Raw genomic sequence first — 15,478 nt, 5'->3', positions numbered from 1 at the left:
TGGCATATAGCAAATGATCAATATGTTTAAATGAATTAATGAACATGGGGTGCTTGATGGCTTGGTCAGTTGGGCTTCCAACTCTTGATTTCAGATCGGGTTATGATCTCAGGGTTGGGGCTCAGCGGGGAGTCTCCTTTAGATTATTTTCCTCTGCCCTTTCCCCCTACTCTCTCTCAAATGAATAAATCTTAAAAAAAAAAAATGAATATATGAGCATATAAGTATATTTACTACTAAGAAAGGGATGTTTTTACTTTCATTTTAAAGAAATCTTAAGCTGAATATAGAACAATGAATACTTTTCATATCTTTTTTTCTTTTAATAAATTTTTTTTAAAGATTTTATTTATTTGACAGACATCACAAGTAGGCAGAGAGGCAGACAGAGGGGGCGGGGAAGCAGACTCCCTGCTGAGCAGAGAATCCAATGCGGGGCTCGATCCCAGGACCCTGAGATCATGACCTGAGCCGAAGGCAGAGGCCAAAGGCAGAGGCTTATTAACCCACTGACCCACCCAGGTAGCCCTCCCATCTCTTTAAAAACAATTTGAAGTAGGAAGGCATAGCTAACATCTCACTCAATACCTCCAACCTAAAAGAAAAATCACCTATTTTCTGTGACATGGCTATGCCCTGTATGTATACACATGCACACCAGTTATAAACACAGAAAGAAAATTTGTTTTATTCTCCTACGAAAAGGGGAAAAAAAAATCGCAGTTTTTTGCACACTATCTCGTGCCACCAACCCCAACACAACAAATCCTCTATTCAAAATGAAAAACTGAGGGGCGCCTGCTGGGTGGCTCAGTTGAGTTAAAGCCTCTGCCTTTGGCTCAGGTCATGATCCCAGGGTCCTAGGATGGAGCCCTGCTTCAGGTTCTCTGTTCAACAGGGAGCCTGCTTCCTCCTCTTTCTCTGACTGCCTCTCTGCCTACTTGTGATTGCTGTCAAATAAATATAGACGGAATCTTTAAAAAAAAAAAAAGTTCTAAAGGAAAATATATTAATATAGTAGAAGTTATAAAGTACTTTTCCATATACTACCTTATTTGATTCTCTTAAAAAAAAAAATCACAGGCAAATACTGACTTTGTTGTCTTCTGTCTACAGAGGAAGCAAATGAATCACAGAGAAGATATTTGCTTATACCCTGCCCACCTATAAAGTAGTATAGCTTCTAACATCCTGGTCTTCTGATTTTAGATCCCAATTCCTTAATTCCCTTTTCATTATAATGACAACAAACAGCATAAGAAAATTAATTAATCCTAATTGTCAATCCAGAAGTTTTTTTGAAAAAGCTTTCAAATTAACTGAATGAACTCTTGTGATGCCACAGTTTAAGAACAAAAGCATATGGGGCGCTGGATGGCTCAGTGGGTTAAGCCTCTGCCTTCCACTCAGGTCATGATCTCAGGGTCCTGGGATCGAGCCCCACATCGGGCACTCTGCTCAGCAGGGAGCCTGCTTCCTCTCTCTGCCTGCCTCTCTGCCTACTTGTGATCTCTGTCAAATAAATAAAAATCTTTAAAAAAAAAAAAAAAAACTAAAGCATAAACTAAAGCTTGGCTAGGACTTCCCTAGTTACTTTAATTAAAAGTTCTGGAAAACTTTTAAAACTTAAAAGTTCTGGAAAATTTCTTAAACTAAACAGTGCCACACTAGAGCATGTTTCCGAAAATGTCTGTTTTAATGATTCAGAAATAAAGCAAGTACCACTATAATTTGGTTGGGTAGTTCTCAGTACACTAAAACTTTGTAGTTGTTTTATAAATCACCATTATTTATATACTTCCTGTTATACTAAAACTAAAATTCACTTTTAAAAGCTCTCATATCCAATACTGTTATTATAACCACAGCAATACTGTTATGCCTCACCCCATAAAAGAGCTTATTAGGGGACCTGACTAGGGAGCCACACTTTTTTCCCTAGGCCCAATATGGAGCTTGAACTTACAACCTCAAGATCAAGAGTCACATGCTCTACCAACTGAGCCAGACAGGTGCCCCATTTCTTTTTTTTTTAACACAGCATGTACAATTACTATTTGAGAGCCCATAAAGACATGAAAGAATCCACTTTGTAAGGCAATGTTCCCAGTACTCACTTAATGTTTACTGGATTATCACATACACATAGGCACAGAACAAAAACTCAAAATATCAAATAAGTGAGATTTCTGAGGTTTATGATTTATGTCATTTTACCTCAACAAAAATGTCACCCTCCTACCCCATCCCCTAAACTTCCATTCTCTCTCTTTTATGGTCTACAAAATCCTGGCTAACCACCTCTAGCTTTAAACAGGATCAGTGTGAATAAACATCAACAATGTAAACTCAGAAAGAGAACAAAAAACTTCCAGCCAGATTAAATTTCTTTAAATTGCATATGCCCTCTCAAAATCATCATTTCCTAAAATCGATAAAGTAGCTACTCAACAAAACAATATATGTTTGAAAAAACACAAAGTTCAGAAAGTACATACCTGAAGGATTCTGAACAAATGCTCCAGGATTTTGTGGATGAACAGGCAAAAACTGTTGTCCTTGCCCAAATGCTACTGGCTGCGCAACACCAGTAAGAACCTTTAAGAAAAACCTTGGTTTTAAGAACATCCATTCTATGTTTTAATTAAAACTTTTAACAATTTAAACATATATACTGAAAATATAATAAGGCCTGTTTTCTACAATAAACGTTTACAAGTGTAACTTGACTGGGTCACTTCATTTCTAAACTTTCTACAAAAAAGGAAAATACCTTCCCTTACCTGTTTCACAGCATTATAAGGAATGGAGAATGTGAAGCTTCCTAGAAAAGTTTAAGATACTATGCAAATATAAGGTAGCCAGTAACCTGTGTGACCTTACAGGAACCACTTTACTAGTGCTTTCCCTTTTGTTTTCCCTTATTTTACAAACAGAAATGATAATCAAGAGATGTGACCTATACACAATCATAACAACTAGTTAACAGCAAAGCTGAGGCCAAAACTCCTGAACTGACTCCTTCCCAGAGATATCAAACCCTGCTTGAATTATCAATCTATAAATTCATCACAAAGTAGACTGTAAAAGACAACTACTGTACAGACATACAAATACTGTATTTGTTGTCCAGAGTGAAGTAGGACTTTTATATGTTGCTGCTATGTAAACAAATATCCCAAAATATTAAGAACAGTTCATATCTGCATATAACATCATTTTAAAATAACTGCAGCCGACTTACCTGTTGAGATGCCTGAATATTCCCCACTGTTATTGGAGCAGGTAAATTGCCAAAGTTTCCAAATTGGGAACTCTGTATATTCTTCTCATCAAAATAGTGTCCAGAAGCTCTGTTAAGGGGATTGGAGAAGCTCTGGTTTCCAGGGCCATGTGGTCCATTAAAATTTGGTCCTTGAGGTGAATCAAACATTTGTTCATGTCTTTGAAACTGTAGTCCTTGGGATGGGGCATTAAAAGCATTGCCAGGTGGATCATTATATGGACCAGTCTGACTGAAAGATACTGATTCAAGCCTCTGTGAAGGATGATTGTCAAATCGTGAGCTTTGAAGACCAAGAGGAATATCGAACCTTGATGCTTGCTGGTGTTGTGGACCATCAAATCTTTGAGGTACACCATCAAATCTTGGTTGAACTTGCTGTCCAGGTGGTCCATCAAATCTCTGTGGGCCTGGCTGACCAGTTCTTTCAAATCTAGGACCTGGCTGCCCATGTAATCCATCATATCTGGGCAAAAGAGATGGCTGACCTGGTTGCCCATCAAACCTTAAAGCATGACAACCTTCAAATCTTGGACCACCTTGACCCAGAGGTCCTTCAATTCTCAGGCCACCTCCTGGCACAGAAGGACCTTCAAACCTCATTCCACCTCCCTGTTGGACTAACGGTCCTTCAAACCTGATCCCAACCCCTGGTTGACCATGTGGACCCTCAAACCTAAGGTTCCCACCGAGCTGATTATGTTGTCCTTCAAACCTCAAACCGGCTACTGACTGACCATGGGGGCCCTCAAACCTCATTCCAACTCCCTGCTGTAGCAAAGGGCCTTCAAATCTGATCCCACCTGCTGGCTGACCATGAGGTCCATCAAACCTCATTGCACCCCCTGATGGACCATGACCACCTTCAAATCTAAGTCCACCAACAGGCTGACCTCGGGGATTATCAAATCTAAGTCCACCCACAGGCTGACCATGCGGTCCCTCAAACCTTAGACCACCCACAGGTTGACCCCGATGTCCCTCAAACCTGAGACCACCCACGGGCTGGCCCCCTGGTCCTTCAAATCGCAAACCACCTGCAGATCCCTCAAACCTCAGACCAGGAGAACCTTCAAACCGAAAACCACCTCCTCCTGCTTGACCAATCGGCCCCTCAAACCGCAAAGGTGTCCCTACTGGTCCTGGAGGACCTTCAAATCTCAAAGGACACCCACCTCCTAGCTGACCTTGTGGTCCTTCAAATCTCAAAGGGCCACCTCCCCCCATTTGTCCTGGTGACCCATCAAACCGAAGAGAACCTGGTGTAGGAGGTCCATCAATTCTAGGGCTTAATTTATTAGGTCCATCAAAAATCATCTTGGTTGGGCCATCTCTTGTTACTGATGGCCTACCAGGTCCATCAAATAATGGTCTATCTTCAGCTAAAGCTGTAAGTCGCTGATTTGTATCAAGGCCGGCAAATCTTGATGCTGGGCTATCTACAAATGGTTTATCTGAATCTTCATATCTAGGTCGCTTAAGTGGAAAACGATCATTGAATGGTGATCTCTGCTCTTCTCGTACACCTTTTAAAAAGGAAAAAAAAAGTTACTTTTCCTGGAATCTGAATTTTTAATCAAAGTATCTCCAATCTTCTACTTTCATGTAAACGGTTAGCCAGAACTATCCAAAACTATCTCACTTTATTATGGGGGAAGGAAAAGACAGCATAATCAAGCAGCAGGTAAAAGAATGCCCGCTGGAGTCAGACACACCTGGGTTAAAAAAAAAAAAAAAATCCCCATTCTGTCATCTAATTATTTGACTTTGAGAGCAAGTTATTTAACCTCTCTGGTCTTGATCCCTATCTGTAAAATGGGATAATACATATTTAACTGGGTTGTAAAGATTAAATCAGATTACATATATAAGGAACCTAAGAAAATACCTAACACACAGGGTGGCCTAGTAAATATTAGCTCCCTTCCCTTCCCTTTGAGGGGAAAAAAACAAAACAAAACAAACAAAAGGTAGTCTGAACAGTCACAAAAATCCATCCCCACTTAGCTTGTTCATTTTCCCTTCACTGCTGTGTGATTCAATAGGCATAATCTGATTTAACTTTTTCTACCTTTAGCAGAGACTTGCTCGTCATGTCTTCTCCGGCCCTCATGGGGTGAAAGATTCTCAGCATAAGTACGACTCCCAGATATAGGAGAAAGACGTCTTGCTCTTTCACTAAATTGTTCTTTTCTGTCAAACTGTGCTCCACTATTCCTACTTGCATGTTTACTTTTGGATGGCTCACATTCTATTCCAGACAACAAGGCATCAGTCAAAGGGTAGTCAAAAATATCAGGATCTAAGAGATCAAGTCTTGGAAATGAATGCTGAACCTGTGTCCTTTTCAGTTTTGCTTTATGTTCATAGTAGGTTAATTCAGCATCAGATAAGAGAGGTTTCTTTTTTAATCCACCTTTATTTTCTTCTGTAGGACTATCCCGTACACTGCATCTATGTTTACCTTCTTGATACTGAAATAGCTGTCGAATTTGATGCACAACAACAAGGAACTCATCCTGTGTAATTTCACCAGATGCTAAACGTTCACTCGTCTGTGTAGGGGTGATAAAAGGAAATCAAATATTTTAAATATAAAAAGTACTTAAAAAAAAACTTAGACAAAAGAGAATAATGACTACATGTGATCATAGTAACTACCTTTTGAAGTAATTCTCTTTTGCTTGCAAGAGTTAACTCTTTAGGAATCTGAAGATTGGCATCTACACTTAATCGATGCTGCTGCTTTGGGGCCCGAGGTGACAAAATTCCTTTAGTGCTTGACCAGCTCTCCCTATGCCTTAGATGAGGAGATTTACTATGTTCATCACCCTGTTGTAAGCTGGAACCATAAAAGCAGTATGTTACAGTTCATAAAAAATTTTTAAATTTCTCAAAACCATATTCCAAAAGATCTGGTTAAAATAAATATATTTAACTATAAAAGTTAAACGATTAAGAGCACAAAATCTGAAGTCAGGAAAATCACACATGAATTCTAATTTTTCCATGTCCTAGATGTGCAGCTTTAGGTAGACTAGTTAACCTTTTTAAACTTGTTTCCTTATCTGTAAAACAGGAATAATAACGGTATTTCATCCAGAGAGTTTCTATTTATTAATAAATAGAAAAAATAAGTACTAACTATAGCATCCAATAAGTATCACCCAATTTTTAAATTAACACATTTCAAAATGTACATTTTCCTTGATTAAAAATGTTAAAATCCTACCTTTTATTTTCTTCCCAACCAGATTTCCATCTTTTGGTAGACTTGGAACTTTGCCAATTTTCTACATTCTCCTTTGGTTCAGTGCCCGACTTTGTAGAATGTTGATTTGCACCTTCTTGTGGTCGTTCCTCTTCAGTCTTTTTTATTCTCCTTGGATCTCGAATATCTTGTTTATTACTTCTCTTGGCATTTCGCTCTTCCCTAGAAGGTAGCGTAAACTCTTCCATATGTGACTGCTTAATTCCTGATTGCCGAATCTTACCAGCTTTGGGTGTCGAAGTTGGAGACATACTCCTCTGCCTTCGTTTGGGTGACCGCCTATCTCTTCTCTTCGGAGAATGTATAATTGGTGATCGAGACTTGGGTGATCTCGATCTTGATCGCTTTCTAGTACTTGATCTCCCTGGTTTTGTCCCTTGTTTTTCTGATTCTTCTGTTGTTGTATCCTGCTTTTGTACGATGCCATTGATGATTTTATTTCTACTTCCAACCAGTCTGTGTTCAGATGATTTCATGTGCTCATCTTTATCCTTTTTTTCTGTAGTTTTTCTCTTCTCTTTTACATCATCATCTTTGCTATCAGTCTTATCCTGAAGATGTTTTTTTAACCTCGGATCTCTCTTGCTCATATCAGACACCCTTGCACTTTCAGATTCTTGATTTTTCAAGTCTTTTGTGTGGGATAATTTGTTTTTCAAAGGTGATGGTGATTTAGATTTAGATTTAGATTTAGAATCTAATTGGTCAAGTTCTTTCTTGGTCATTTTTTCACCTGATTTACTTTTCTCTTGCTTGGATGAATTTAGTTTTTCAGAGGGTACAGTTTTGCTTGTCTTAATATCAGACTGGCTCAATGTGTTCATTAGGAATTCTTTCCTGTGACTCTGATCCTTTCCATGCGAAGAATGTTGACTCATCCTATTAAGACGGGGATCCCGATTAGTTCCTTTCAAATCCTGAATTTGTAAGGATGGACCTGGACGGCTTTTCTCAGGTTGCACAGGAACCTGATGGGGAGGTTTAACTGCCATAGGGGTAATTTGTGGAACATGTAATTTGGATGGTGCTGATCCAGGACCTAAGTTGGATGTCTCCTGCTGAACACTAAGAGATACTGCCTGAAATACAAAATAAATGTTCATGTTAATACATAAAACATGAAGATTTTTTGTCAGGAAATCAAAACCTAAAGAATGTAATGTTTATTCAATAAATCCATTCAATAATACATTTATGCTATATACTTCTTGTGTTCAAGTAGCGATTAAAATGAAAAGAAGAGAAAGTCCATGTACTTTTGGAGCTTCTTGTTTCTTACTAGTCCTTTACTTTGGGGTTTTTATAATATTTTCCTAATTATTCAGGATTCTGAGCCAGACTTCTACTAAGAAACTGCTAAATAAATCACTGTATCCCAAGTGCACAAGTGTCAAAGAGTCATTCCAGCTAAATTTTAGGTCATAAAATTTATTTCCTCCTAATGTCAATGATAATGAACTTGGAAAATTTTGCCTTCCTCTACTTCCTCTCAAATTCAAGTGTTAAGTAAAAGTGACTTAGTAAAAGGTCATTCATGCAGGGGAATATGTAATCTTCCTGCCCTCCTTACTTTTGTGACGACTTTTCTTTTGTAGGCTTCTAAGAACCAGATTTCTACTCATGAAACCTAAGCTCAAAAAACATTAAAGACTATGTAAAAACATTCACAATAACCCACCTACCATCTTGGGACAGGTATTAAATTCACCTATGTTAATAAAACTAAGGTGCTATCTTAAAAGATAGCAACTAATAGAAAAAATATTTGGAATAAAATAGTGTAGTTTACATTCAAGTGACTTTTACAGTAAGGAATTACAAATTTGGTCTAACATACCATAATCTGCAAAATTAAAGTGGGAAAAAGAACACACTACTAATAAAAATAATTTGTTTATACAATTCAAACACAAAATACTAATTACTTCTCTTTACCAGAAGACAGGTTTAAAATATTTAAAATGCCAATATCTTCTACTTACCAGTTGTGCCTTAGCTTGCTCTAGCTCAAGCTCCAGCTTTTTCTGCTGAAGTTCTAACAACTGTTTTTGTTTTGCCAGTAACTGCTGCCTTATTAGTTGTTCTTGGGTAAGATTCTTTTGTATATCAGGAACAATTGGAGGAGTGGAGATGCTAGGGGAACTGACCACTGTGCCAGGTGTTGAAGACTCTTCAGGCTATAAGAAAAAACAGTGGGTTAAAAAAATATGTATTTCACAGCTAAAAAAGCAGCTAAGGGGGAAAAAAAATTATCAGCTTATCTCTTAAATACTATCCATAATCATAAATGGCCAATCATGTTTAAAAGCAAACAGAAAATTTTTCAAAAACTTAAAAACCAAAGTAAGCATATTATGTGATACCTAAATAAGGACAATGTATTTTTAAATACACTGTGAACCTGAGTGGAAAACATTTTAACTATACTGACTCAGCACAGGGCAGTCTTGAGATTTCTTTCTAGCGAGCAATTTTTGATAAATCAAAATTCATATGAGAACTTACCGATTTATTTAAAAATTTAGGATTCACATGGATGCTAGATGTATTCACATTGGGGGGCAGAGGTTTAATGGGCCAAGCAGGATCTAACGAATTGACTCTGACATCCAGGGCATAAAGTTTCTTCAAAGGGAATATTTCATCCCATGTGGAACGTAATTTAAATAAACTTTTTCTAGTATTTTCATCCACCTAGAACAACAGAACAATTCTATGGCTTGTTAAGTTACTATAGAATGTTTTAAATATTAAGTATTAAAGCTACATAAATCTCTGTTCTACTCGATATGGCAAACATTCTACTCATTCACAAATATACATAACAATAACTTACTAAAGGTGTATTTGGTTTGTAAACATCAAGAAATTCCTCCCTCAAAAAAAAAAATTGGAAAAATTAGTCGCTATCCCCTGGCCTGTATAAAGCAAACTAAGCAATAATTTATGATTTTAATAGTACAAAATGTTTCCAAATTTTAGGGACTGACACAGCATTCCTTAAGTTACTCTTACTCTGAAAAAAGTGTAAAACAACTAGAAAATAGGCTTAAACTTTATTAAAACAAAACTCACTCACTAACCAATTTCCTGCAATACAATTTGGTTGGCATCTATGACCAAGTTATTTGTGGTATGGAAGTCACCTTAAAAATTGAAATCCACGAAAATCCTACCCACTGATGAGTTTCAGTTTTATATAATTGTATCTGCTCATGCTTGTGATGGGAATAACAACAATGATATTCAAAAACTAGCTATCATAGAAACCTAGTACTTGGAAAAACTGAGTTAGAATTTTAACTTTAGGTTAAAGCCTTGACCGTATTCAAGTCTTTAGAGAATTGTATTTACTATAAAGTCATTTTCATCAAATGCAGTATCAAGGACCTATTAAATCCAATAAACGGTATTCTACCAAAAACCCAACTAAATTTGAACATAATGAAAATGAAACCAAGAGGCTAGTTTAGTTCCCCAGAAGTTGGGGTCTCCTTAGACTACAGCTTCAGGTAAGCAGTCCTTAGCCAAGGTCTATAATACACTATTAACAAGCTTCTTAATAAAATTAGAAATACAGCTTTCCAAATTTCTTCTGCATATACTAACAGTATTTTTTCTAGGAACTTAAAAAAAAAAATTACTCCAAGTAGCGGCTACACATTTTCTGTTCTTACAAACAAGTAAAATCTCATAATAGTTCTTTCAAAATAATCCCAGTTCCCCAAGTCTGACAACTAAGAGTTCTCCAAACACAACAGATGCAGCTAATAAAAGAACTATCAATTTTTTGTTAGGAAACATATTTAAAACTAAATTCCTTATAAATGTCCTTTTGCTCAGTGTTAAAGATTAAAGCCTTCCAGGAAGAGAATTGATTACTCCAGCAAATCCCTTGCCTTCCTCAACAAAATACTCTATTAACAAAACTATCAGATACAATGTTATGGAAGGAATCTGCCTAGTTTCTCTAGGTATAGAAACTAACAAGCCTTTCTTCTAAACACTAAGTGGGAGTTAAAAGTATTTCCAAAATAACCTGAAGCAATTAACTAGCCCACCATTCACACCACATACCTAGAACATTCACATAAAACATACTTGAACAAAGAAACAAGAGAAAACATTTCTAGGAAGAAAAAAAAAAATCACAGAAGTTTCAGGCACCAATCAAAGGTTGAGACACACTGGAAAATTATGCTTTTCTTTTTCTGATAGGAATAGTCAACATCCTAACACCAGAAACCTAAACAATGACATGTGAAGTACTCTTGACAGCTTCAGATCTTTTTGCCCACGTTCTAGTGATGGAACAGATCTTCAATCAAATGAACAAACACAATTAAAAACAAAACAAATTCTAAAAGCAAATCCATCTATTCTTGAATGGACAATGTAAAACTCCTAGAATCTGCTTTAAAAATCTACATAAAACACTAACTTTAGAATGGTACTTGATAAAGATCCAAAAGAATTAAACATTTCACCACCCAAGAAAACCCAACACAAAGACAGTATTTATTTCATCAGGAACACATTTTCTAAAAAAATTCAAATGTTTCTAAATGCATATATACCTTTTCAAACACACAAATAAATGTTGCAACTAGATTTTTAGTAAAGGCAGTGAGATACTCTCTTCCAACGTTTTTCACGATAGAATCCATAAGGTACATAACAGGAAGCTTCTCTGAGGAAGGAGCCTGAAGTGATAAAAAGAAACTGAGAAGTTTAGTATAACGAATTGTCACCACACCATAGAATTACTTTTAAAAGTGAGGTTTCAAACCTACAATACAGAATTCCATTTTCATTGACCCTAAATACTTTTGAGTTAACCTTTATGAAACTTAAATGTTCAACCAAGTTCTCATCTCTTACAATGATCTTTAGTTGAGCATATAAGCTCAGAACTACAAGAAAAACTGTAACCTTTAATACATTTAACATTCAATGGAATGTCAGGTTCATATGGTAAAACAAAAACGAAACAAAACCTGTGTTTTAAGTGACCACAGGGTAACAGGGGTATTTTCTGTAACCAAGTGTAAGTTTTTGTGACATTAACTTATTATAGTGTGCATAGACTCAATGAAGTTTCCAGACTTCTGGCAGAAACCCTAATTTCCATAGGCATATTTTATATGTTAAAGTCTATCATACTTTTGTTACCTGTAAAATCATTAGGATTACTTCTCTATAATCCAATGAACAAAGAAATTAAGTACACTTCACATATGAAGTTAATGGCAAAAAACACTCTTGCACATGAACATGCAGGAAAGTGCAAGTTGTTACTGATACAAGAAAAACTGGATGGAGCAGCTGCTGAGTCATGTAAATCAGGTCGAACTTGACTCTGGAAACCAGGTTTTGTCCTGAAGATTTTCTTCACAGCATGGACTCTCCGTCGAAATATTTTTCCTCTGACATGCACAAACCAGAGTTTCTAAATTTGTGCAAAGCCAGTGTGGTGATGCTGATACAGGTAGCCCTTTCCAAAGCAAAGAAATGTTGCCCCAGTTCAACTGCAATGCCTACCCAGCACTGGCTTTTAGAATGTACAGCAAGTTTCCAGAAAGCATCAGCAGGTTCACAGACTTGAGGAGCATTAAGACACACCATATAAACTAAGTGTTAACTCCAGCTCCATAGGAGCACCCATGATTTAAAAACAAAAACAAAAAAGTCATCCCCATTTATCCATCCCATGTGTATTGGAATCTTAACCCTGAACAAAACTTACCCATAGCTACCTGTAGCTAGGGTAGGCTCACAGTTCTGCAGTACACAATGCCATTATTTCACAAAACCAATTGCCCATACAAGTGTGTGGAAGTGCTCTTGCTTCTGATAACACCTTTACAAAGTTGGCCAAGGAAACCCTCGAATAGCTCTGTATGAAAAATTTCTTACGGTCCTTTCTAATTAAAGGGTTCACAAGGCCACTGCATGTGGGTAAACTAGTAAATACCAACATGTCAAATGCTTTATTGCTGTGTCTTTTTCTTACCATGTTGTTTTACACCATTTTAGTCATTGTTGTACTTACGAAGACAGGCTCTCTTTAAAACCAAAATCTGTTCAGTAGGCTAATTTTTTATTGTACAAGTGAATCCTGTATGTAATATTTTTTCACTACTACTGCCTCATGGGAAGAGTTAAATTAGGTGTGAATCCTTAAGTTTAGTAAGGCTGAGACGCTAAGAGAATAATGACACAAACATTCGCCTCCAGAAAAACACAAAACCAAGCCAGTTTGCTACCAAATGACAGAAAATCCCTCCCCTCACCCTCAATCCCAACCCTGATTTCTTCCCCGGTGACTTTTACATCTTTTCCTCAACCTGGCTTTCCAAAAATAACCAGGAAACGTGTGCCCCCAAAAAAAAAAAAAAAAAAAAAAAAAATTCAGCTTTTATCAGCAAATAGTCCATCTATTTTCACCACTCTGTGTAGCCATACACAAATACAAATTTTAATGTGGTCACTATAGTCAGCATTTAGTTTTCACTTCTCGAAGGTCTTCAGGATCCATTAAAAACCAGCAAGGAAACTGTGGAGTGACAACTTAAACTGCTAAATATTAGGCTCTGTGGATATTAGTAATCCCGAAAATACTAGGTAATTAGATTTTTTTAATCAATGTTATTTTTTTTTAAAAGTGCAGTTTCTTTTTAAAAAGGCATTCAATGTCAAGTTAAGCCTTCAACAAGGCAGAAACTAAGTTTTCACGTCCAACATGTTTGTGGTATCAATAAAAAGGATGTTGAGTATGAGGAATGCTTCCTTTTTAAGTCTCATACTTTAAAAAAAAGAACAATAGCTGTTTCAGACATTCACAGGAAAAGGTGAATGAAGACTTGTATTTTAGCTGTCAGACTGAGCATGACAAACTTGTTGGGCCCTTAAAAACAAAACAAATAACCTTTACTTTTTGTCCTCTTTAAATTAAGGAATGAAAGGACCACCTGAAACCGTGTATCTTGTGAACAGATTTACCCAAAAGAGTGGATGGAACCTAAAGAATGAACCCAAGTCACTTAAAGACTTTTGTTTAAAACACACAACCACGTAGATAAAAATAAGTTCTTGGAAACAGATTCTACACCTTACAAAGGTAAATAAAAAAGACAAGTACATATTTTATATGTTTTATTCACAAATTTTATAATACCAGTCACACATTTCAAAACCATTTATTAGAGTCAGACCACTCAGTTGTACACTAGACAGAAACCGCCTCTAAACAATATATTGGTGGTTGTTGTTAAAGTGGCCTTTTAAAAGGGGTTCACTCTGCTAAAAGGAGGCTCATCCTGTTAATTTCAATCACTAACAACTAGAAAAAACTAAACCGTAAGTACAAGCTTGAAAAATAACTTAGAACGTAATACTGGGAAGCTATTAAAACTCATTATGGTAACTAAGTTTAACAGTAACTTAAATGACATATCGCTCCCACATGAATCCACAGAAGAGGAGGACTACAGGGAAATAAAGGGTGGCAGAGGACCACTTCTGTCAAGGGGTGAAGAAAAGCACGTCTTCACTATCAGGGAAGGGAGGAAAAGAGAAAAGGAAGAGGAGGAGGGACTGAACTTTTCAAAAAAAACTACAAGTTACGTGTTACCCACTGGGCCAGTTCTCCACCTACAGGTTGGATAAGATCTCCTCCCCCCACCCAAACCCCACCCTCACCCCCAATTTCCCGTATTTTGGGGCAAATTAGACCCTCCGATAGGAGAATACAATTTACATCTAGCCGCCCCCACCCCAAAACGGGGCTGACGGGTGTGAGCAGCTGCCTGGCTGGCAGGGAATGGATTCTCCTCTCTTCCCTTTCGCATCATGTGCTTTTCAGGCGCCATGTTGGGCTCCTAACAGGCGGCTGCTCCACTCGGGGCCAATTCCCTATTCCCACCCACCAACAGCTCGCTCCCAGGTCCCCCTTCACCTCCTTCCAACCCACAGAGCACAATTACCCAAAAGGGTACGGGGGGGGGCAGGGGGGAGCACTGGGAATAGGAGACCCACCACCCCACCTTCCCGGGGGTTTAAAATGGTTTTAACTCTTACTTCCCCACACCACAAACTGCCTTTTAAGTCTCCCCCTCCCCAAAGGACTCTATTCAAAGCGTGAGTGTCGGGATATACAATGCGGTGGCCTAAATAGGGAGTTGGTAAGCGGAAGTGGGACTCCACCCTTTATCCTCCCCACTCCCTCCCCCACGAGAGAGGCCCACGCTCGAAGCCTGGGCCAAAGACCGAGCCTGAGTTGGAGGTGGAGGGTTGGAGAGGAGGAACACTGTCCCCCTTTGGATGGAAGCGAGACCTGGGATGAGGCTGACACTAAAATCAGGGAGTATTAGAAGAATAGGAGGCTGCGGGGTGTATAAAAACCTTGGCGGTTTGGGCCTCGATGAGAGAGACGATCTCCTTGGCGAAGGGCAGGTTCTCCTCGGCTAGAATGGTCAGCATATTGATGTGCGGTTTGCTATTGAAGGTCAGGTCTTCGAGTGATGATTGATAATCCCGACAGGCGTCCTCCCGGGCCCCCGCAGTACCGGCCTCGGCCGGCGTCTGCTCTGACATTGCGCCGCGGCCCCCCTCCGAGGTCCGCCGCAGCTGAAGCTGAAGCCGCTCTCGACACCCCGCCTCCCTTCCGACTCCTCTTCCTCTCCCCGGGTCTCTCGCGGCTCCGGCTTCACCACATGCTGACCGCGGAGGGGGGTTGGGGGACGACACAGGGGGAACCTCGGGTATGAAACGCCGCCGTCTCAAGGGTGATCTCCGTCCACTTCCAGCCGCCACAGACGCTTCTTTCTCCACAGACACAAAATGGCGGCGGTAGTGGCGGCTCCAGCTCCGAAAATGTCTGTGTTCCCAACCGCTGCGTCGTGCGAAATGAGCAAGGGGAGGGG

At 38.5% G+C, this 15,478-nt stretch overlaps 1 protein-coding gene across 2 annotated transcripts in view; it reads right to left on the bottom strand.

Annotated features, from left to right (window-relative positions):
• The window catches only part of PCF11 (PCF11 cleavage and polyadenylation factor subunit), a 22,797-nt gene extending 7,319 nt beyond the window's left edge, over positions 1-15,478 (bottom strand). The window contains exons 1-9 of one of the 2 annotated variants that reach the window (XM_059411890.1): positions 14,958-15,478; positions 11,132-11,257; positions 9,060-9,248; positions 8,537-8,731; positions 6,516-7,633; positions 5,945-6,125; positions 5,355-5,838; positions 3,245-4,809; positions 2,499-2,598 (exon numbers count right to left, since the gene is read on the bottom strand). In XM_059411890.1, the coding sequence (XP_059267873.1) occupies positions 2,499-2,598; positions 3,245-4,809; positions 5,355-5,838; positions 5,945-6,125; positions 6,516-7,633; positions 8,537-8,731; positions 9,060-9,248; positions 11,132-11,257; positions 14,958-15,149 (4,150 nt within the window). In that variant the 5' untranslated portion in view covers positions 15,150-15,478. The remainder of the gene's footprint in view (positions 1-2,498; positions 2,599-3,244; positions 4,810-5,354; positions 5,839-5,944; positions 6,126-6,515; positions 7,634-8,536; positions 8,732-9,059; positions 9,249-11,131; positions 11,258-14,957) is intronic. The other variant, XM_059411899.1, reaches the window with a different exon arrangement.

The sequence above is a fragment of the Mustela nigripes genome, chromosome 1 (genome assembly GCF_022355385.1).
Source record: "Mustela nigripes isolate SB6536 chromosome 1, MUSNIG.SB6536, whole genome shotgun sequence".
In the NCBI taxonomy this organism is placed as follows: Eukaryota; Metazoa; Chordata; class Mammalia; order Carnivora; family Mustelidae; genus Mustela; species Mustela nigripes.
The sequence above is the reverse complement of the archived record's forward strand: the minus strand, read 5'-3'. Positions and strand labels throughout refer to the sequence as shown.